The following is a 20,051-nucleotide window of genomic DNA, read 5'->3' as shown; positions in this document are numbered from 1 at the left end:
ATTGTTGGCCAACTACACAAGTAGAGATACAGCTAAGGTTGCCACAGTGAGAGAATAACATTATCTAAGGTTCCTATCTGGACCTACTTTCAGAAAAAGGCCAGGTGTTGAACACAGGCTATGTGCAGATGGTACGCTCCAGGCAGGAACATAACTACCTAAAAGGAAGAGTAAACCACCTCAGAAACATCTTAAGTATATTATAAACAGATAATTCAAAGTCCCGTATGTATTTTAGGCAACAATCAGAATCTGAAGTGACTGAAAGATCTAAGTAATAAATATATAAAATAAAAAAAAAAAAATCTTTGTGGCACAAGCTGTCATTGTACATCTGCTTTGTTGACTAGTTTCAGGAAAAATATTTTCAGGGATGGTAGAAGTTAAATGTTACACACTGCATTGAGAAAAAATATTACATCATGAATTTGACATCACTTTTTAACACTTCGTTAAATGGGCTGAATCTATCAGGCAAGATTCTCATCTTTACTGTTCCATCAGCACCACAGGAGAGTATGTGATTTGCTGGTCCTATTTCAATTTGCATGACTCCTGTCCCAATATTTCTGAAGAGAGACTGTCGAGAATGCTCATTGATGAAAGTGTGCAGAAGATTAAACGTAGACAGACTCCATACCTGAAAAAGCATCAAAACATGAAGCTCCCATAATAATTACTAATAATTACCAGGATCTTAAAGCTCACTAGTGATGAGTCACGGAAAAATTGAACTAGAGTACATTTTGTATTGATCTTTCTCACACTAATTATGAGAGAAAAGGTATGCAGCAATCCATAATGACATGGCTATAGAATATTAATATTCATTTTCTATAATAAGGTAATATTAACTAAAGTGGACTGTGAGGTAAGAACAATATTTCTAAACAAAAGCAGTATATGTGAAAGTCAGGGTTCAGAACTGAACGTGACATCTGACCATTCCACATTTAAGTGCAGTAGGGTTTCACGTGTGCTTTTATTATTAAGTTTACACAGTCTCATGATCTTCACTTCTTCGCTCCCTGTTCCCCATTTATACCTTTATGTTGCCTTCAGCAGATCCCGTGACAAAATACTCTTCCGTAGGATCGACAGCAATTGCTTTGACTTGAGAATCATGGCTTTGGAGTAACTGTTGCTGCTGCTTTTGGCGAAGGTCAATTATACACGTAAAGCCTTTTCTCCCTCCGGAGATTAGCAGCTGATGTTTTGGAGCATACGCTAGAACAGTTGCTCCACTATCATGACAGACAAAAGCTGAAAGCCAAAGCAAAGCAATTTAAGTGAACACGTACTAATATTACTTTGCCATCGGTTTCTAAAGATCAGGATGGTAAAAACAATGGCTTTGAGGCTGTAATGCAACTGATCACAACCTGCTAAACTTCATTCAGTACCACATATATGCAAACCAAGACTTGTATGAGACATCCTGAAGTTGCAGTAGTCACAAATGAAGAAATTACTATATGTATGGAAAGAAATATCCTCCTTATCCCTACAAGCTATTAAGCCTTGACCAGAAACAAGTCCTTTTCAAACTCTTTAATAATTATTATTTCAAAGCAAGTTTCCTCCTGAGTTACCAGATATCTTTTGACACCATTTTCCACATATTATTTTCAATTTCCCAGTTTACACATTTATTGGGGTGTGCTTACTCCTCCAAATGAGTAGATTTAGTAAAAGATTACAGTTACCAAAGCACAATTCAGTATGTCTGAGACTAGATGCTGTAAGTCCTAATATGTGACATATAATATTTGTACTTAAGAGTTCATAGGCTTCTCTTAATCTATGTTTAGAAATTTCATGCTCCATATAAATATGCCTAAGCATTCAAACTTGCCAGGAGTTCATGTGACTCTCTAAGCCTAAACCTGCATTTCAGATATTCAAATTCAGTTCTTTTTCACAGCAGCAAAGTAGTAGTAATAAAATCAGTGCAACCCACCTAAGCATTTATTACATCTGAAGAAGCATACTTACAGAAGCAGTTCTTGTTCACATGTTTAAAACACTGCACAGTGTATTTGGCATAACACAAAATAAAAATGACATAGAACTGGACAGTCTTTGAAAGCAAAAATGTGCTGTCTGTTTAAAAGAAACAGAGCACTAAGAGCATCCTTAAAATTAGACTCTGAAAGTAACTACATGATTATGAAATCTTGTTTGCATATTGTTTGGCAAACATATTCCTTAAAAAAGAAAACAAAAAGCAATGTCCATTTCCTAGGAAATTTGCGTGCACTTAACCTCAGAGAACTGTGAGTTCAGAAAACTTCATAACCGTGGCTTTTCAGGGCAGAATTTTCACAGAGGCAATGAAATACATAACAGCTCCTAAGAAGCATTCATATTTTCCAGATACACCTGGAAAGGCCTAATGCTGTCTTTATGGTACCATTAGTGTTGAGTGGGGCCTCTGACTTAAATAAAGACAACCACAGGAAGCTGGAGTTAGAACATGGATGCATATCCATGCAGACTTAGAAAGTCTGTTTAAAAATACTGTTTTTACAGTTTCATAATCTTCTTTATTGTCTTCTGAATATGCTAATCACAACAAACAAGACTCACTCCATCTTTAAGACTGAAGCAATTAGATTTATGGTTTTCAGGGATTGTGCTTGCACTACAGAGATATAAGAAATGGCAAGAAACCATTTACATAGAGCCATGATATTTCTCAAGAATCTCTTCTTAGATTACAGCTAATGCAGGATGAAGAATGCTGTTTTACTTTTTGTATTAGAATTATCCCAATAACTTTGCCATGAGTGCAGATCTCCTATTTCATTTTTATTTTTACACCAATCAAATATTTTCCTTGATGTATTTTACTTACCATGCACCAGACTATTGGTGGGGGAGACCAAAGTATCCCAAAGACAAATATTTCTGTATGGAAAAAAAGAAGTTTTAATTAAGTGAGTAATGCTACCAAGTATTTTGAATACTTGAATGAAGTCACAGGAACCACAAAGAAATTGTTTCAGGGATAAAGCACTGTAAAGAAGCTTATAAAATCAGTATTTTCGGGCAGACTCTAAATAACTTTCATAGTTAAACATACCTTTCTACTACTGGTTATTATGTTTACAGATTCATATTGAGATTACAAGCTTTTGTAGCTGAATTCATTTGAATGTTAGCTACTCTTGATATTTCTTAATCCAAACTTATTTTAAGTGTTCTCCAAAGAGCTATGCAAGTCTACCTAAATCTATCAATAAAACTTTAAGACAGACTCATAGGGAACATGAACAGAGGCTTTGTGCTTCCCTGTAAGATCACCTTTAGCATGGAAATGTAGGTGCAAACACTGTGTACCCCAAAAGAAAGAGGCAGGAGTATGAATGTTGCTGTTAAATTGCATAAGGAGAACCACCAGAAAGCTGAAGCTACACATGGGAAGGGGGGGGAAAGAAAACATGGCACCATATCATTTTTATACGTTTTCAGAGCAATATTCAGTAAGTTCTTACCTGTTGTCAGAAGACAAGCCAGCTGTGGCTATCAAAGACGATGAACTGATGAAAACAAAGTCATTGGCTGTTTTGTTATGGCACTGCCAGGTCTGAGAAAGGGCAGTTTATAAATCATTAATCACAGAGACACAGATTTACTGTCAATATGAAAGCTTAAACTTGCACAGGAAGGTGGGTTCTTTTGAATACAGTTTAAAGAACACAGGATATGAGACTGCATGTATGCCTTCTGAAACTGTTGATTTTTCAGGGCAGTATATTTTCAGTCCTGATTTACTGATGCTCGATTCACAGCTGACAATTACTGATAATTTTATGGAACGTTAAGGTTATTTCATCTATGACATTGCATTTTCTACGCTCCAGCTTTAATGGTATAATGGGAGTTTGACAAATTGTCAAATAGATTACAGAATGGTAACAATGCACTATTAAAAACTGATTAATACTGGTTATCAGAACAATCCCTGCCCAGTCTTAATATGTCTGAAGAGGTAAGAAAACAAAAAAGTACAACAGAATTTTATGGAAGCAAGTTTAGTTTTCCACTTACCAAATATGGTTTTGGTGAGGTCCCTGTAAGAGGGCAACATTTCCAATTTGTTTGATACAAACTTATATATCCATCAGCATCAACAACTCCAAACTGAAATGAGATATAAATTGTAAATATGCATGTATTCGTTACACAGAAAATACTCTCACAATTCAGAGAAACTCCTTCGAATTTGGAGAAAATGGTGTGTCAGTTAATTCACAACGTTCTGTCATGAGAGTAAAGTAAACACAAAGCATTCTGTCAGTTACCTTATTTCCTTGATAATTGAACCTCATCCGAGTTACCCTTGAGTTGCCACCAGACCGAAAACACGTGATTTGCTGTGCATGACCCCATTCAAACATTCTTACGCTGCCATCTTGAGCACCTGTCAGATCTGCAATAGAAAACAGTTAACTGACCTTTCTCAACATCAGCAGGAAGATTTCTTCTAAAATCTTAACAAGACATGCACCAGCTCACACAATCCTCCAAACTGCTAAAGCCACAGCATCGGCCACAGTACATAGCACAACTGTAGGATTATCAACTTACTGATGAAGCTTAAACCCTGGCTGTTCACACATTATTGAGCTGTACCTACTAATTACTGAAGAATTGTATTGAGATGGCACTGAAATATGAAATTTAGAGCTACTGATACAGCTTTATCATTCTATCTTTCATGCAAGTCAAAATAAAGGAAAACAATATTCATTTGATTTAAAAAAAGATCTCTTTTTTGCAAAGGCTGTTCTACAATATACAGTCTTCAGTTAAAGAAACACAAAGCTGAACTTACAATATGGTAATGTTGGATGAGAAGCCATTCTTCTGACATTATTAATAGCCTTCTTGAGCATCTGTTCAATAAAATAATAGAAAACAATTAACACAGTACCACCTAACAAAAGCTTACTGAATACGAATAATTAATCATGTCAGATAATTTGCTTCCTATCAGAATTCCTACTGAAAGCAAGTACTGCTTTCAGAAATTCAGAGGACAGTTTCTTCCAAGACTAGCATAGATGTTAATACTTTTGCAGCTTTATATATTGTGGCAAATATTAATTTTTTGCTTCAGAGACTCATGGATCCAAGTACAAACACTCCTTAGGCTGCAGTCTTACCTCTTTTCTTGCCAATTCCTTTCTGATTCCATTAAATTTATTGGAATATTCCTGAATATTGTAAGATAAGCAAGAGAAAGGCAGAAGCATGTAAAGAAAGAGGTAAACAAACTTTAACAGAAGTAAAAAATAGGAGGGAAGATATTAGTTCAAGTCTAGTTAATGTACTGTAATTGATTGAAAAGTAACTTATTTATTACTATTTGAAGCCTAGAATAAGCAAAATACCTAGTAATTGTTAAATCAAGTATTATTTGAAAGCATTTAATAATTTTGCAAGTATACCTCCAATAGATTTTCCTTTTGTTCCTAAGTTCCAAAACTTTTGCTCCTAAAGTGACTTCGCTTCCTAAATTCAACACTTTTGTCCATGAATTCCACAACTCTTCTTTGGGTAAGACACACTACCAGGAATTCTGTTTTTCCAGATTGGTTTAACCTCTCACTGTCAGGAGTTCATTACACAAAGAGGACTGGAGACATTAGACAAGAAAGATTAAGAAGTCATGAAAGTGAGAAGTCCAATCCACAAAACCCTGGCTGCAAAGACAATGCGGGTATTTTTCATCAGGGAAACGCATCTGGATTTTCCGTGCATGTCTCTTCCCCTTGCTGTATCTCAAGATTGTGCTTTCATTCTTTTATTTCCTGCCTTTATTTATTTCCTTCTGTTTTTTTTCTGGACCTTTTTTTTTTTTTGTTGGTTTGTTCTGTTGTTAGTTTTCTTTGGTTGTTTCAATTAGCAGGATAACTGCTATCTTCTAATCCTTTGACTATATTTTGGAAGCAGATTCAGATCATTCCATTTTCAAAGCTTTAATATTTCTTTAAGGGAAAGCCTTATGCCTCTCAGTCATCCAAATTTATTTCAAAACAATACATAAAGACAAACTTTTCAAATATGAGGGTTTTTTGTTCATTTGTTTTCTATAATTACTTAAAATGACAAATGAAAAAAAACCTTAAAAAGTCCTGGTAAAACAATGGGGACTAAAGCAACCCATAAGACAAGATGTTAGAAGACAATACTCTTCAAACAGTAGCATGTACACCTATCAAATACTCTTAAATTCTCTATTTCCTTATGTAAAAATTATGAAAAAATAATGTTTAGGTTATTCAGGCTTATTCTACTTCTTCACCAAAATAGGTTGACCTGTTTCACTGATGATAACTTTAACCCAGAAGTCAATGGAAAGCTTGCTTAATTCAACAGACAAATAGATATTACTATCTCCTAATCTGTATTTTTTGTATACCTTTTTTGAAAAAAGCAAGCTTGCAGAGGCCTGTCTTTCAAAGACTATGCTAACACAAATCCCTGGTACAGCACCTCCAGTTTAGAAGACAAATGCATATCCTTTAACTATCAGTGTAATTAACACTTAATACTGCTAGTTCTGTCTCCCCTGTAAGGCAGCTGATGGCTGGAGTTGGGTGCTTTGTGACTGAATAATTTAAAAAAATATATTTGACACTTGGCTGATAAACAGTGACAAATATTTGTGCCAGTCATACCAGCTTGAAAGACAAGCTGTTCAACAAGATACCAAGTTTTAATAGAGCAGACAGTTTGCACTATTTACTTCAGTGTTCTCTTTGAAACATCTACTGAGAGCACTGTGCAAACACACTCAGCTGAAGAACCTAGCAGTGAGCCTCCTCACCTTGTAGGAACTGAGTAAGTGGAAACTGTGAAGACTAACAACTTAAAAACCTCAGAGCTAATAAAATGTAGTTAGCTGACTAAGTTAGTTTCCCATGTTGACGGAAGTGAACCACAGATAACATGACTAAAAAGACAGTAAAGAAAAGCAGGCTATGGATCTACTAAATGAATTGTAAATCATGGAAAAGATGGGAACAAAAGCAGTATGTGAAGGAACAAAGTACCAAATAGTAGCAACAGGATGTTGTCTTTGGTGAAGCTGATTTTCCTCTAGATTTCAGTAACACCATTTTCTCCCAAGAATCCCTATATCTTCCTCCATTTACTTTGTCCTTCATTCAGTACCTTTGTAACCTCTCCCTACAGGGGAGTTGTGGCTGCATTTCCTGGTTGGTTCTCTACTCCTCTGCCAGAGTCAAACAGAACGCCAACCAAAACTTAGGTCCAAAGATTAACAACAAATGCATTCAACAGAAGCATAGACAGGTATCTTCAGGAAAGAAAGTTTTGCAACATATGAAACAGAAAGCTATATAAGAACACTTTGCATTAATAGATTATGTAATTAGTATGTTGAGGAATACAAAAACAAACTGTATATGCACACATACACTTGTATGTGTACTTATATACGGAACTGAGAGGAGAAAGTGGCAAGCCTTCCAGGAATAGTTGCAGATGACACCTGATTACATCACCAGAGCTGGAAAACTGATAATTGGGATAAGCAGTTTCAAGATACAAGGCAGAGATGTAGGTATTGTAACAGCATTGTTTCAATGCTACTTTCTTATTGACTCCTCCTAATATTCAAATTAAACTGTTTATATAAATTAAAAAATAACATATGGCTCTTTCATTCTACCACACTTATCAGCCTGCTCTAAGCTGCAAAAAGCTATGAAGTGCAGCCAAGTCATGAGATGTAATTCATTCAGTTATCCAGGCCAGCTGCACATCTATGTTCAGGCAGCCTGAAGGATAAAGGTGTCTGGTGTGAGCACTTCAGCCCAGTTAAGTGTCTGCAAGTAAGCATCTTCCTGGGGACTATCAACAGGCCTGCATTGTTACATCTGTGCTGCACAGCACCTAGGTAAGTGTGCACAGGACCACGTTAAGCACACCAATAGTCAGACTAGAACTAGAATTTGATCAGAACTAAAGCTCACACAGTACCTTTTTGCTCAGGCCCAAGGTTTATTCCAGATAGAGTATCTTTGTATAAAAATAGAAGCTATCATTGTATAAGTGTCACCTTTATTATGAGAAGGATTAGTTTAGTCTTGAGGACATAACTGTGCTTTACTATGTGCTCCCCAACTCTATTTATTTTAGAAACGTCAAATAATGAAACTGATTGCCTCCTGTAAAAACATTAATCAGTCAAATGGCCAAATTTAATAGAACTTCTGCAAAGTTATGCGGCAAACCACACAGCTCTTCAAAGAAAAGATGACAGAGCTGATTTCAGCTTTTGGGTTAAAAAACCACATTGTTTAAAGTTACCAATATGTAGCTGAAAATACAAATCATGTTTGTAGCTGGTCCTATTTATGCAATATTGCCTTCTTTATTTTTCTTATGCAATCAGAAATCCCCATTTTTCCCAAGTTTCATTTGCTCAATTCCAGAGTTTAACTCGCTTCACTGCAAGCCTCTGCCCTGCCTATGAAATGTGCTTTAGGAGTTCATTCAGTATCCTTTCTACGAATGCCTACAGTGTAACAAAATGGCAATTTATACCAGAGTGGAAGTTGGTACTTACTTTAATATAATATCTGGAATGCTCTGGGAATCAGAATGAAACATTAGATTTTGGTTAAGCTAAAAGCTACCTCAATATTTTAGACAAGCATTTCATGCTGATCTCTATGAATTGTCTTCTGACATCTCCTGAATTTATGCTCTTCAGAACCTGCGCTTAGCCTCAGCTGGTTTAAAAAGCAACAATTTAAGTTGTAACTTCTTCACTCAAGCTTGATTTTTAAGTAAAAAAATAAAACGGCTTAATCAAACTTCTGCTTCCTTATTTCATGTACATTAAATTAAATGCAGTATTTTAGCCTATTAATTGCATCATTATAAAAGTAACTATAAAATTATTGTAGTAAAAACGCAACATTTATGTACATGCTAATTATAAGATACAAACAGGAACACTGAGCAAACATAAACAGGGAAAAAGATGGACTGTATACGTCTACTCTTTCACAAGTGACTTACCACAGATGCACCCCTGCCAGTTTGTGTACTACCAAGCCAAGGCATATTAATGGGCGTGCCAGGATTACTGTGAGTATACGGAGTGGTTCCCTGAACATTTACCAGATCATCACGAGCGTGGATAACCAAGAAATCATCAGCACTATGAACGAAATAACATTACAAGTTAGATTCCAAACAAGACTAAATACCATGCTTTGAAACAACAACTTACGCACAGTCAAGATGCGATGTTGGAAACAGAAACAGCATACCCTTTATTTTCTATTTCCACATCATCGTCAACCCAGGTGTAGATCTGCGTAGCCAGTATCGCAGAAACATCTAATTCCTGAATGTCATGACTTGACGCTATTGCAATGCAGTTCCGATTCGCCTGAAAAAAAAATCACACACAACAAACAGCTCCAAAAAGACTGCTCAGGTGCTGGCTTTTGTATAGCTGTAGCTAAACTATGCACTTAATCCATACAGAATAGCAAACACTTATGCCTACAGATCTATGTATTTAAATTAGCTAAGCTTGGAAGCTTTCTCTTTAAAAGCTATCTGGGACAGCATAGTATGTAATTTGTATTTTGTACCACTCAACCATCTCCAGTTTCTCCTTGCATCTCTCACAGGAAAATGAAGACTCAACTATCTCATACTGTGTGCTACAGTGCTCGCAACTTGTTTCCCCTTCATTCCTCCATTTAAGGCTTAAGTAATTAAACAGGAGAAAGTGGACTTTTTTCCTCCTTTGCCAATGACAATAAAAACTCCTACACACAAGCTTAAAGAAAAAGCAGAGACCACTTCTCCCTTCCCTCTATCCTTTCACAATAAAAGGAAGATAATTCACAATATAATTCTTCAACTATTGTAAGATAATTATGAACTGCTTCAGAGAAGGGAGCACTAAGAATTCAGGCTGTATCAGGATAGCTTGCAAAGAACATTCACACTACCCAGAGGTCAACAAGTAGAAGAACAACAGAAATAGATTAATTAGATTCTCCCACCTCCTTTATACTCACCTTATTGACTGCAAAAGCAGTAATGATATCAGACTCTTTGTGAATTATTCTTGCCTTGCCTCCTGGGTATCCTAAATCTGTTTCTATCTGTATTTAAAAAGTAAAGCATATTTTTAAATACCAAAAAACCCCCAAAAATCTACACAATATTGCTTTTTTACTGGAATTCTGAAGACTAAGCTCTACATCCTATGAATTTTCCTATTTTTTCCTCAGTTTTAATTCTAAAAAAAATTATGAGAGTCGCTTGTGATTATTACAGTAAATCTTGTCTGTGTGCAGTAATTTAGCTTCCTATTTCCACACTGAGATTCCCCAAGCAATACTAGAAAGACTTAACATAAGTAAATACCATGTTCATACTCAGGTTTTTCAGGGATGCTGAAAACCTGTGAGGCTCGAACACTTGGAGATGCCAAGTGATAACCGATGGCTGTTTTAGTAAAAAGTTAAAAAGGTAATGCCAAACACAAACGGAGAGGTGGTAACAGAAAAATGCAAGCCTCAATCGCTCACATAAGACTTTGTACTTTCTCCAAAAAGAAACAGAATTATTTCAGAACTACTTACTACTCATTTTCTTTCTTCACTGATCTTAAAAAGATTTACTCCTGGATATTTCATTTGAAAAACAGTAGAAGACAGTGCTGTCAAAGAACTGCAAATAATCTTTTTCAAGGTTTCAGAGAGAGCAGTAGCTGTTTTATACCATACAGTAGTATATCTTATAATAGGAAATAAAAATCAATATTCTGGTCATCTTACATACATAAAATCGCACAAAACTGCAGTTATGAACAGGTCCAAAAACCTGTTTTATGTAGTGAGCATATTTTCAAAAAATGCAGTTCTCTTTCAGTTGCAATGATTTGCTTACTTACGCTGTTTTACCATATAAACAATCATAACAAGACAGCCTAAGGACATCACAGGATGTTCTCCTTTTTGTTGTCACTGTTTTTTTCTATGAGAAAACCTGAAGAACACAGTATTTCTAATGGTATTTGAAGGCACAGTATTATAACTTCTTAGTCTCTTGCACCTGTCTTCAAGGAAACTTAAATGGGCTCATTTATTGCCATCTTGAAATTAAGACTCATCAGAAGTTCTCAATATCAAACTATGATGATGCTAATAGATAAGGTTTAATTTCCAGTTTACCATTGTTGCTTCTGAGTTACCTAGCCACAGATAAAAAAAACTGTGTACTCCTTCCCACGCTGCTATGGAATTCTTTCAAGTCACTTGGAAAATTCACAACCTTAGCACTTCATTTGACATAGCTATGTAATTTAATAATATGTACTGTTCTTACTTGGTTGTTTCATCTTGCTTTTTACAATATAAAGCTCATTAGAAACCAAATTTAAGATAACCAGTACAATTCAATCTCTTTTAAAACAGATTTCTTCAGTTCTTTTGCTGTGTCAGTAATTTGTTTTAAGGCATACCAGCACTATTTTGAAAAGGACAGATTTTGTAACAGTGTATGGTCTAATTAATTTGAGCATTGGGCCTTTGTACCTTATTGACGATGGGCTCCTCCACCACAGAGTTTTTCAAGGTGTCACTATGGTCCTCTAATGACTTCACCAAGGAAAGAACAAGCAGAGAAGGAAGAGTAAAGGTAAGACATAGTATGCTAGGTACCAAGGAAATCCTTAAATCCTTACTGTTTAACCTACCAAAGAAGGTACTTTCACAGTCAGTATACAATCAAAGATCGATTGTTACTGTTTTCATTGAAACAACAGAAACACATCTTGTAAGAAATGCTGCAGATTTAGAGTCATAGTCAAGCATTCATTAATGCTCCAGAAAGCAATCAGGCCAGCCAGATAAGTTCACTAAAACCTTGTAAATTAACCTAAAAAATACTGCATACCCTAAATGCCATACCAACCTCATTTAAGCATCGCCTCTTTGTAAAAATATTTCTGATAAAGGTTTCCTGGACTTCTTCCTGTTTAACCAAGTACTGCCAGAGCCTCTTCACAGATAAGGCAACATGACTGTTAGATCTACAGAGCAAAGTTAAAATAAATATTCACATCTTGTTTATTCTTGAGACATCGCGATAATTCCACTCTATTCTTCGTAATATGGATCCTTCCTGCATATTGACAATTAGTGTTTCTAATACAAGAACAATGAACGACCAACACTCTGTTCTAGGAACATATTAGTAACCTGAAAGGTCCATGACGTTTTAGTTAAAAAAGAAAATCAGAAGGATTGTAACTCTGATCTGTCTTCAAACACTGATGTTCATCTCTGGAAACTGTACAGCAAAGTAAAACTTGTAAATACAAATAGAGTTGCTTATGGCAGGCCAAGCCCATGAAGCCTTCAGTAAGTTTAAATCACGATTTTAAAATAATGCCAGAAAGCACATCAACTCAAGTCACTGAAGTGAAGCTTCAGACAAGCACCAGGTGCTCCAAAATAAACAACCAGACTGTCAATTCTGAAAATAAAGGTGAAAGTAAAATTGAGGCAGCAGGGATCTATATAGAAAGAGACTATTCAAGAAACTGAGAACAGTCTTCTGACAGAATACATTGCATATGGGCTATACAACTACACAATTACAATAAATATTTACTTAAACCTAGAAGATACTGATAATTTTATTCCTTGCAATAGTAGGACAACTATTTAGTAATTGAATTAAATTTTAATTGTCGTTCATCTGTAACAACCATCTCTCAGGGCAAATTTGGTGTTCCTTATTTTAATGTTAATCATAGTTATTCTACATAGTAACTAGTTAGAAAAGAAAATTAGAAACTCTGGCTGCTTTTTCTATGCTTGTGTTGGATCAGGCTTGCATAGATTCTGATTTGTACCCATAATTTCAGAAGGGATTACAGCAGATGCAGAAATTAGCATGACACTGCCACTGAAGTTGAGTCACATGCACCAACTACATAATATTTGGTTCATGTTTACTACATCACTCAGCATTTATAAAAATTAGCCTTGCCTGAATGGAGTGTTTGCAGGCTCAAGCAAAGTTTTATGGCGAAGCAATGCAGGACCAGCAGCTAGGGCATCCTCAGAAGCATGAACTGAAATATAATGTTGAGGTGGACCACCATATAGCTCAAGACGTCGGAGAAGAACTTGTTCCCAGCGCTGTAGTGTTTTCAGAACTGCATGGCATACCGGTGAGCTAACTGGAAGCTCTAGACAGATGAGTAAACAATAATGAAAAACGTAATGCTCCTTTACAAGCTTTATATAGACAATCCATAGCTGAATACTTAAGCTTATTTCAAGTATGTCCAAAAGCAGTCTTTACTGAAAGCTCATTCTGATGTTTCCAGGTATAAAAAAATAACTTTGTGATAACACTGCTAGATAAAGTATAGCCTTCCCCAAGGCTAATGTAAATTAAACAAGGAGTAGAAATTATGCAACTTGAATTACAAAAAAAATTAACTTTTCCACCAAGAAAAATATTGTAAGCACTTTGCATGACTAAGAGGCATAGAAAAGAACAAATATGCACAGATTCCTGCTAAACACTGAGCTCCCTTTTTCACCCATATATAACATCATGACAGGAAGTATCAAAACAATTTAATCAGAGACTGTGAAAAAAAATAAGAACTTTTAGACTAAAAATAGAACATATTTAATACTCAACACATAACTAATATTAAATATAAAAAGACGACTGCTGCTTATTGCTGCTTACCTGAAAGATCGTGTCCAGCCAAAGGGTAGAAAATCTTCAAGTTGTTAAGTACCAGTTGAACCATTGCCAATCGCATCAGTGACCAACTAGTAAGAAAACACTAAAAAGTCATTTACTGATAGGAATTTTTTTAATGCATTAATAGTTAGGATTTCTCAAAGCCTTATATCCTTACAATAAACTATGCATAATCACAGTGTTTTAGGATATTATACATATTTTGAACTTAAAGGCCACTATACAATGTATTAGGTAGTAAACTAATCACTGAAAAATTGACTTAGATAACACACTCCCAGAAAATACCAAGTAACAGGTGTATGCTCTTAACAATAAATGGCCAAAAATGCATATTTAATCACTGTAAAGCAACTTACATTCTAAAAAAGCTATTCACCTGTATGAATTAGCATTCAAATGCTCTTGATTATTTGAATTTGCTGCAAACGCGTCTCCATCAATATCATCATCATCTTCACCACTTTCCTGACTCTCTTCTGAGTCATACTCCACTCTACTTTGTGATGGAAGAAAAGGCTAAAAATACACAACGTTCCTTAAGTATCTCCCAGCCAACATTTAGTTTTACATTATGTTTTTAAAAATAAATCACTGTAACATTTAATATTTTATAAAATAGCAAGTATGCCATCTTATTCTACATAAAAACATCCTATCCTCTGCTTACAGATTTCAATACTTAGGACAAGCCCAGCACCTCAGTGTGTTATTTGGTATTTGTGATTTCTTGTTGGCCCTTCTTCCTGAAGCACAGCTAATATATTTATTTTGCTAATACAGCTAACAGAAATGAATCATACTGTTATGTAGTTTTCTACACAGAAAGACCTCAGATAGCAGGCATAACACAAGGCAATGTAACTTGACTTCTATTAAGTAAACGAGTCCATTTCACCCATGGAGATAACAGAAAGTGCCACAGAGATGATCAAGAGGCTTAAGCATCTCTTCCATTATGGAAGGCTGAGAGAGCATGGACTATTCAGTCTGGAGAAGAGAAGACTCAGGGGAGATCTGCTGCATCTATAATACCTAGGAATACTCTATAATATCTGTCAGGAATACCTGACAGAAAGGTGCAAAAAGGATGGAGCCAGGAGATTTTCAGTGGCGCCTAAACCCAGGACAAGTGGCAGTGGGCACAACCTGGAACACAGGATGTTCTGCCTGAACACCAGAAAGCACTTTTTCACTGTGCAAGTGATGAAGCAAGATCAGGGGTGGCCCATAGAGGCAGAGGAGACTCCCTCCTTGAAGATTTTCAAAAGCTGCCTAGATGTGGTCCAGGGCATCCTGCTGTACGTGTCCCTGCTTCGTTGCACCAGATGGATCCAGAGGTCCCTGCCAATCTTAATCATTCTGCAGTTTGTGATTGTCACATTTCCATTCTGAACAGCTAACTCACGTTTACTTACACATTTGTACTCTATAGCAACGTTACTTTTGTTCATAACACAGTATGAGAAAAAACTGATGTCACAACAGTATTAAAGTCACAAGTAGTAACAATAGGTGGCTTTTACTACACATCTAAATGGGCACCTGGGATAAAGACTAAGCAGAAAATACTATCACAGGAGCAATATAAGACTTTTGAAATAGCAAACAATTACCTTGGCAATGAAATAATCCCAAATACTAAGCTCAGGAGGAATAAATCTTTCTTTGTAAGATGGAGATTCTTGGTCTAACCATGGCACAGCAGCTGCCCGAGAACTCTCTTTCGGAGAGGTTGTTGATGAAAGCTTGAAACATTTTTGCTGTTTCTCTCCATCATCTAAAGGGGAAGAAAGCAAACTGCTTAGAACTGTCTGCTCCACCTGTCACTTTTAGTAACGGGCTTCTTAACAGAAAGAAGAAAGCTCCCTCATTACAAAAGCCTTCAGAAGTTACTTTATTTCTGTAGCAAATGAGCATAGATAACGCCAATCCTCAAACACGCACAACTAATGAAAAACTAGAATGCCAGAAAGGGACAGCCCACAGTACAAAAAATACAGCACAGCAGATTATGAAGCTTTTAACCTTCAGCAAAGATGACAAACATAATGGCTCAGGTCATGATGCAAAAATAGATAAACTCAGTATGTACTGCTCAATATTGATCTATGCAGAATTTTTTGTTGTTGTCTGCTAGTTGTCTGTTTTTTTAAAGGCAATAATTTTGTCTTTCAGAATCAGTAGTGAAAATGCTTAAGTTTGCAATTTCTAGTCCAAATTTCAATTCTGCAAGATTTACTTTAATCATAATAAGCAGCATCTAAGAGATATTTTGTTAGAGACCTTCATTCTCAAAGACTGCAGTACTCAAAGCAACAGCTTATGCAGACTATCACAGAAATGTTAACCCAGTTTACCAGAAATAAGCGAACAAGTTTTGTTTCAGTCTTCCTACTTCTTAATAGCAAGACCAACTTCAAAAAACACATTAGTAGTAATAGCTTGCTTAAAAAGAAGCCAACAAAACCATCTAATAACCTGAAATCATTCTGCTTCTTGGTAGGTGAAATGTATTCAGTTTATTTGATAGAAAAAGAATGCTACAGGCTGTCAGTGGCTTTGGGCAATTAAGTGTTCTGGCTCTAAAAACAAAACTAGAGAAAGGCAGGAGAGAGAATCATGGAGATGTAACAAGGAGGCCTTCATTCATCTTCAGCTAGAGATAAAATGGACTCAAATCCATTTCCTACTTGTAAATTTTGCTTTTAATTTTTGATTACATGGAGAAAGTTAAAATACTATGATGGAGAGAGATAATTTTTGAACTGCCTTCTGAAGTTCCCCAAACATTCAACATCTATTTACTGGACATTAAACATTTATCTTTTCCTTAAGCATTTCTAAATCTCTTTTTTCCAGGTAAGATTTGAAAATTATAATATCACTGAGAAGAACCACAGCACTTAAGCACCCATTCACTTCCTCCCACTTCAGTTTATTTCTTGTTCAACTGCCTAGAACAAAGTCTGGACACACACAAGGATTAAAAAGCTGTCAGGGTGATCAGAAATCCTTATCACTGACTACAAGCATCAACATGTTGGACCAGACTTGTTTCCTAGGATATGCTAAAATGAACATCACAACCATAAATGGTGCTTGATGTAGTAACTTCCTTTATTATTCCCTTCTGCTTTCTAGAGCCGTAATACTAATTCTATAGAAGCTTCTAAAATTACTTCCTCCTGTTAATAATGTTGGAGATGGCTCACAAACATCCCTCTGCATGTCTGGAAGAAGCTATTACAAACAAAACAAAACAAAAAAACAACAAAACAACACCTATTTCCTATTCCTTTTAATTTTTTTTTCCCCCCAAAGGGGACTTCTGAGTCTTGATATATGCCTGAAAGATTAATTCCTTCAAAACTATAATGGGTACTCCAATCACTACAATGTCTTGCACAATGGAGAAAAATAATTGCTCTTTTAGGATCAGTTAAATATTCCAGATATGAAACTTAAGGTAATAGAAACTAAACCAACTTCGAGGAAAGTAAGATTCAAGACAATTTAAAAATAGCTTCAGTGTAAGTCTAAAATAACTTATGTACCATATACTGCCTAACAAAAGCTGAAGGCATTATCTCATCTTTCAGCATCAACTTGATACTGTGGTGTATTTTAACAGCCTGTGTGATCCTAGTATACTGTACTGTACCATCCTGTAAGAGATATTATTTGAAATCCACTTACCTGTATTAAAAGGTAGCATAACAGCTGCAGTACAATGCATTTTCATACCATTATTTAAAAAGCTCATCAGCTGACAAAGAGCACGTACATGCATTACTATGTATGAAATATTAGCAATTGCTTTAAAAAAAAAAGAAAAACTCATTTGGCATAAAGATAAGGAGCAAGTGTTGCATGCTATAGAAATAAAAAAGTATACGCTTGCAGGCTGTTTTTCAATGTGGACTCCAAAAAGTGAATGCTTTACTTTAGAACAGCATTCTTTCCACTCTGTAGGATAATTCTTCATATTTTTAAGACTACTACTGGCTGCTCATTGGAATATTTAAGGAAAATGAATTACAACCATCCTAATGGCTAGAAAAACTTAGAACTGATGCCAATCTTCCTTTTTCCTCATTTCTTTGCATTATAAAGGCATTTAAGTAAACCAACATAGTCATTAAGTCTTTGACATTTGTAATTTCAGATCCCAAATTAAACCTGCTTTCAAATTTCTTGTGCAATACTACCAAAAAATAATTTAAATGCTTTCTTGATTTGAAATATTTATCTTCATCTTCACCACAAATTAAGTGTATTTTCAAAAAAGTTGGATTATATTCAAAAAGTAAAATGCTTTTACTTTTGCAAAGATCTAACATGTGAAACGATATTCAGACGATACGATATTCAGTTGCCGATGAGACCCCCTTTTCATCTCTCCAGGAAGAGCTAAGATGAAGATCTCTTTCAATATCTGAAAATTAATCTAACGTGTGAGTCAGAGATACTGCACTTTATTAAAGACTGTGTGCATGCATCAAGCATCAATACCCCAGCACACTATAAAAAAAACAAGTCTTAAAATCAAAACATCTCTGTATTTTAAAAAAAGCATCAACTTTGACTGCAGCAACAACTAATATCAGCACTGCTAAAACCCAAAGAAGGTGAAATGGCAAGAAAACTGGTATCCATCCTTTCGCTATCTTCTTCAGCATAAAGCCACTTGCAGATTCTTGTAATTCTCTAGGAAGCTGGAAATGTCAACTTCAAGAGCAGGCTAGTGATAGTCTACAGTGATAAATTTTGTTGTCTTCAAACTTAGGAACAAATCTGCACTTTGCAGTGTTACAAGCTCTAACATTCTCACCATTATATTCTGCTCCCTCAAGGATAACAGCTCTGGCCTACATGACTTCAGACGTGTAAGTCCAAGTTGATGAATTAATGAATCAGCACTTGACAGTAGCAATACCTATACAGTTCTACGGGATTCTAATAATCAAGCTATTTTGTATTACTAATAATAAATAACAATTAGTACACATACTTAAGACTGCATACCTTTTTGTATTTTTGCACTACTTTATGCATAACAATTAATTGACAAGTTGAAAGCAAATATGTATTAATCCCTCAGATATTTCTGAAGATATTATGTAAATAATGTGGCACTTTAAATATGGGCACTTCAATAAACAGTAAGCACAAATGTCTGAAAAAATTTTGATGGGCACAATAAAGAGATGTGTGACATACACACATTTCATAGACCTTTCCTGTTATAATCATCTAAGGGAGCCATCCATCTTAATGCAAACTTCACAACAAACTTCTGCTTTAACAGGTGGCTGAACTAAGAATAAGTTAGAAACAATAAGTTAGAAACAGCAAGACAACAAACAGAACAAAAAGCCACACAAATAATGAAACACTCAATAATCCAAAGCAGCATAAAAACAAACCTAATATTGCAGACTCAACTACTTAGCTAGAATGAAACACATTCAGATCAACATTTCCATTACTAACAACATAACAGGCAATTCTGAATTACAAGTTTAGTACGGGTGTTGTAGGCCCTTACACAACCTGGAAGGTAGTAAAACTTGAGTAATTTTTTTACCTATTCTGAGATGAAGCCATTCCTAGATATAAAGTATAAAACTGAAGACATTCAGCGTTGTCCGTGACCTGCTGATGAAATTTATTATCTGATCACAGAATGGCTTGGTTGGATGAGACCATAAAGTCAATGTAGTTTCAACTCCTCACCACAGGCAAGATTGCCATCCACTAGATCATGCTGCCCTGTGCCTATCCAAACTGGCCCTGAACGCCTCCAGGGATGGGGCATTCACAACTTCACTGGAAGAATTTCCCCATAAAGGCCATTCTCTCTTATCCTATCACAATCAAACTGCACAAGTTTTTTATCTGCACGTCCTCGTTATTAACCTCTCTGTTTCACAAAACCTGCTGTATGTCAGTCAAGTTATCACAGCGAATCAAGAGTTTACCCTTCTTTCCTATAGAAGTACAACTACAGAAGAAGTCAGGAATCACATTTCTACTCCAACTTTAATTGCTCAAAGCATTAGCATCATCAGCAGAGAAAATTACTTCTTATAATAGTCACATGTCAGTAGATTTCTGACAGTTAAAATAGCTACTTTAATTCTATCAATTGTGCTTGCAAAATACTCAAGTTTGGAAAAAGATTTAGTGTACTCTTACAACATAGAAAAGTCGAATATATGAAATTAAACTATGAATTTCTAAAG

General features: G+C 35.6%; 1 protein-coding gene across 1 annotated transcript in view; it reads right to left on the bottom strand.

Annotated features, from left to right (window-relative positions):
* Window positions 1-415: 415 nt before the first annotated feature.
* The window catches only part of DMXL1 (Dmx like 1), a gene marked incomplete at both ends in the record, with an annotated part of 69,750 nt that continues 50,114 nt past the window's right edge, over window positions 416-20,051 (bottom strand). Inside the window, 17 exons of the mRNA XM_079548176.1 lie at window positions 416-640; window positions 1,046-1,263; window positions 2,858-2,910; window positions 3,498-3,589; window positions 4,054-4,146; window positions 4,308-4,435; window positions 4,841-4,901; window positions 5,172-5,222; window positions 9,064-9,205; window positions 9,318-9,439; window positions 10,083-10,169; window positions 11,607-11,669; window positions 11,986-12,103; window positions 13,069-13,270; window positions 13,786-13,871; window positions 14,183-14,322; window positions 15,420-15,583. Of these exons, the coding sequence (XP_079404302.1) occupies window positions 416-640; window positions 1,046-1,263; window positions 2,858-2,910; window positions 3,498-3,589; window positions 4,054-4,146; window positions 4,308-4,435; window positions 4,841-4,901; window positions 5,172-5,222; window positions 9,064-9,205; window positions 9,318-9,439; window positions 10,083-10,169; window positions 11,607-11,669; window positions 11,986-12,103; window positions 13,069-13,270; window positions 13,786-13,871; window positions 14,183-14,322; window positions 15,420-15,583 (2,045 nt within the window). The remainder of the gene's footprint in view (window positions 641-1,045; window positions 1,264-2,857; window positions 2,911-3,497; window positions 3,590-4,053; window positions 4,147-4,307; window positions 4,436-4,840; window positions 4,902-5,171; window positions 5,223-9,063; window positions 9,206-9,317; window positions 9,440-10,082; window positions 10,170-11,606; window positions 11,670-11,985; window positions 12,104-13,068; window positions 13,271-13,785; window positions 13,872-14,182; window positions 14,323-15,419; window positions 15,584-20,051) is intronic.

The sequence above is a fragment of the Tetrao urogallus genome (genome assembly GCF_951394365.1).
Source record: "Tetrao urogallus genome assembly, chromosome: Z".
NCBI classification, from domain to species: domain Eukaryota; kingdom Metazoa; phylum Chordata; class Aves; order Galliformes; family Phasianidae; genus Tetrao; species Tetrao urogallus.
Note: the sequence above shows the minus strand (reverse complement) of the source record. Positions and strands in the feature narration are given on the sequence as shown.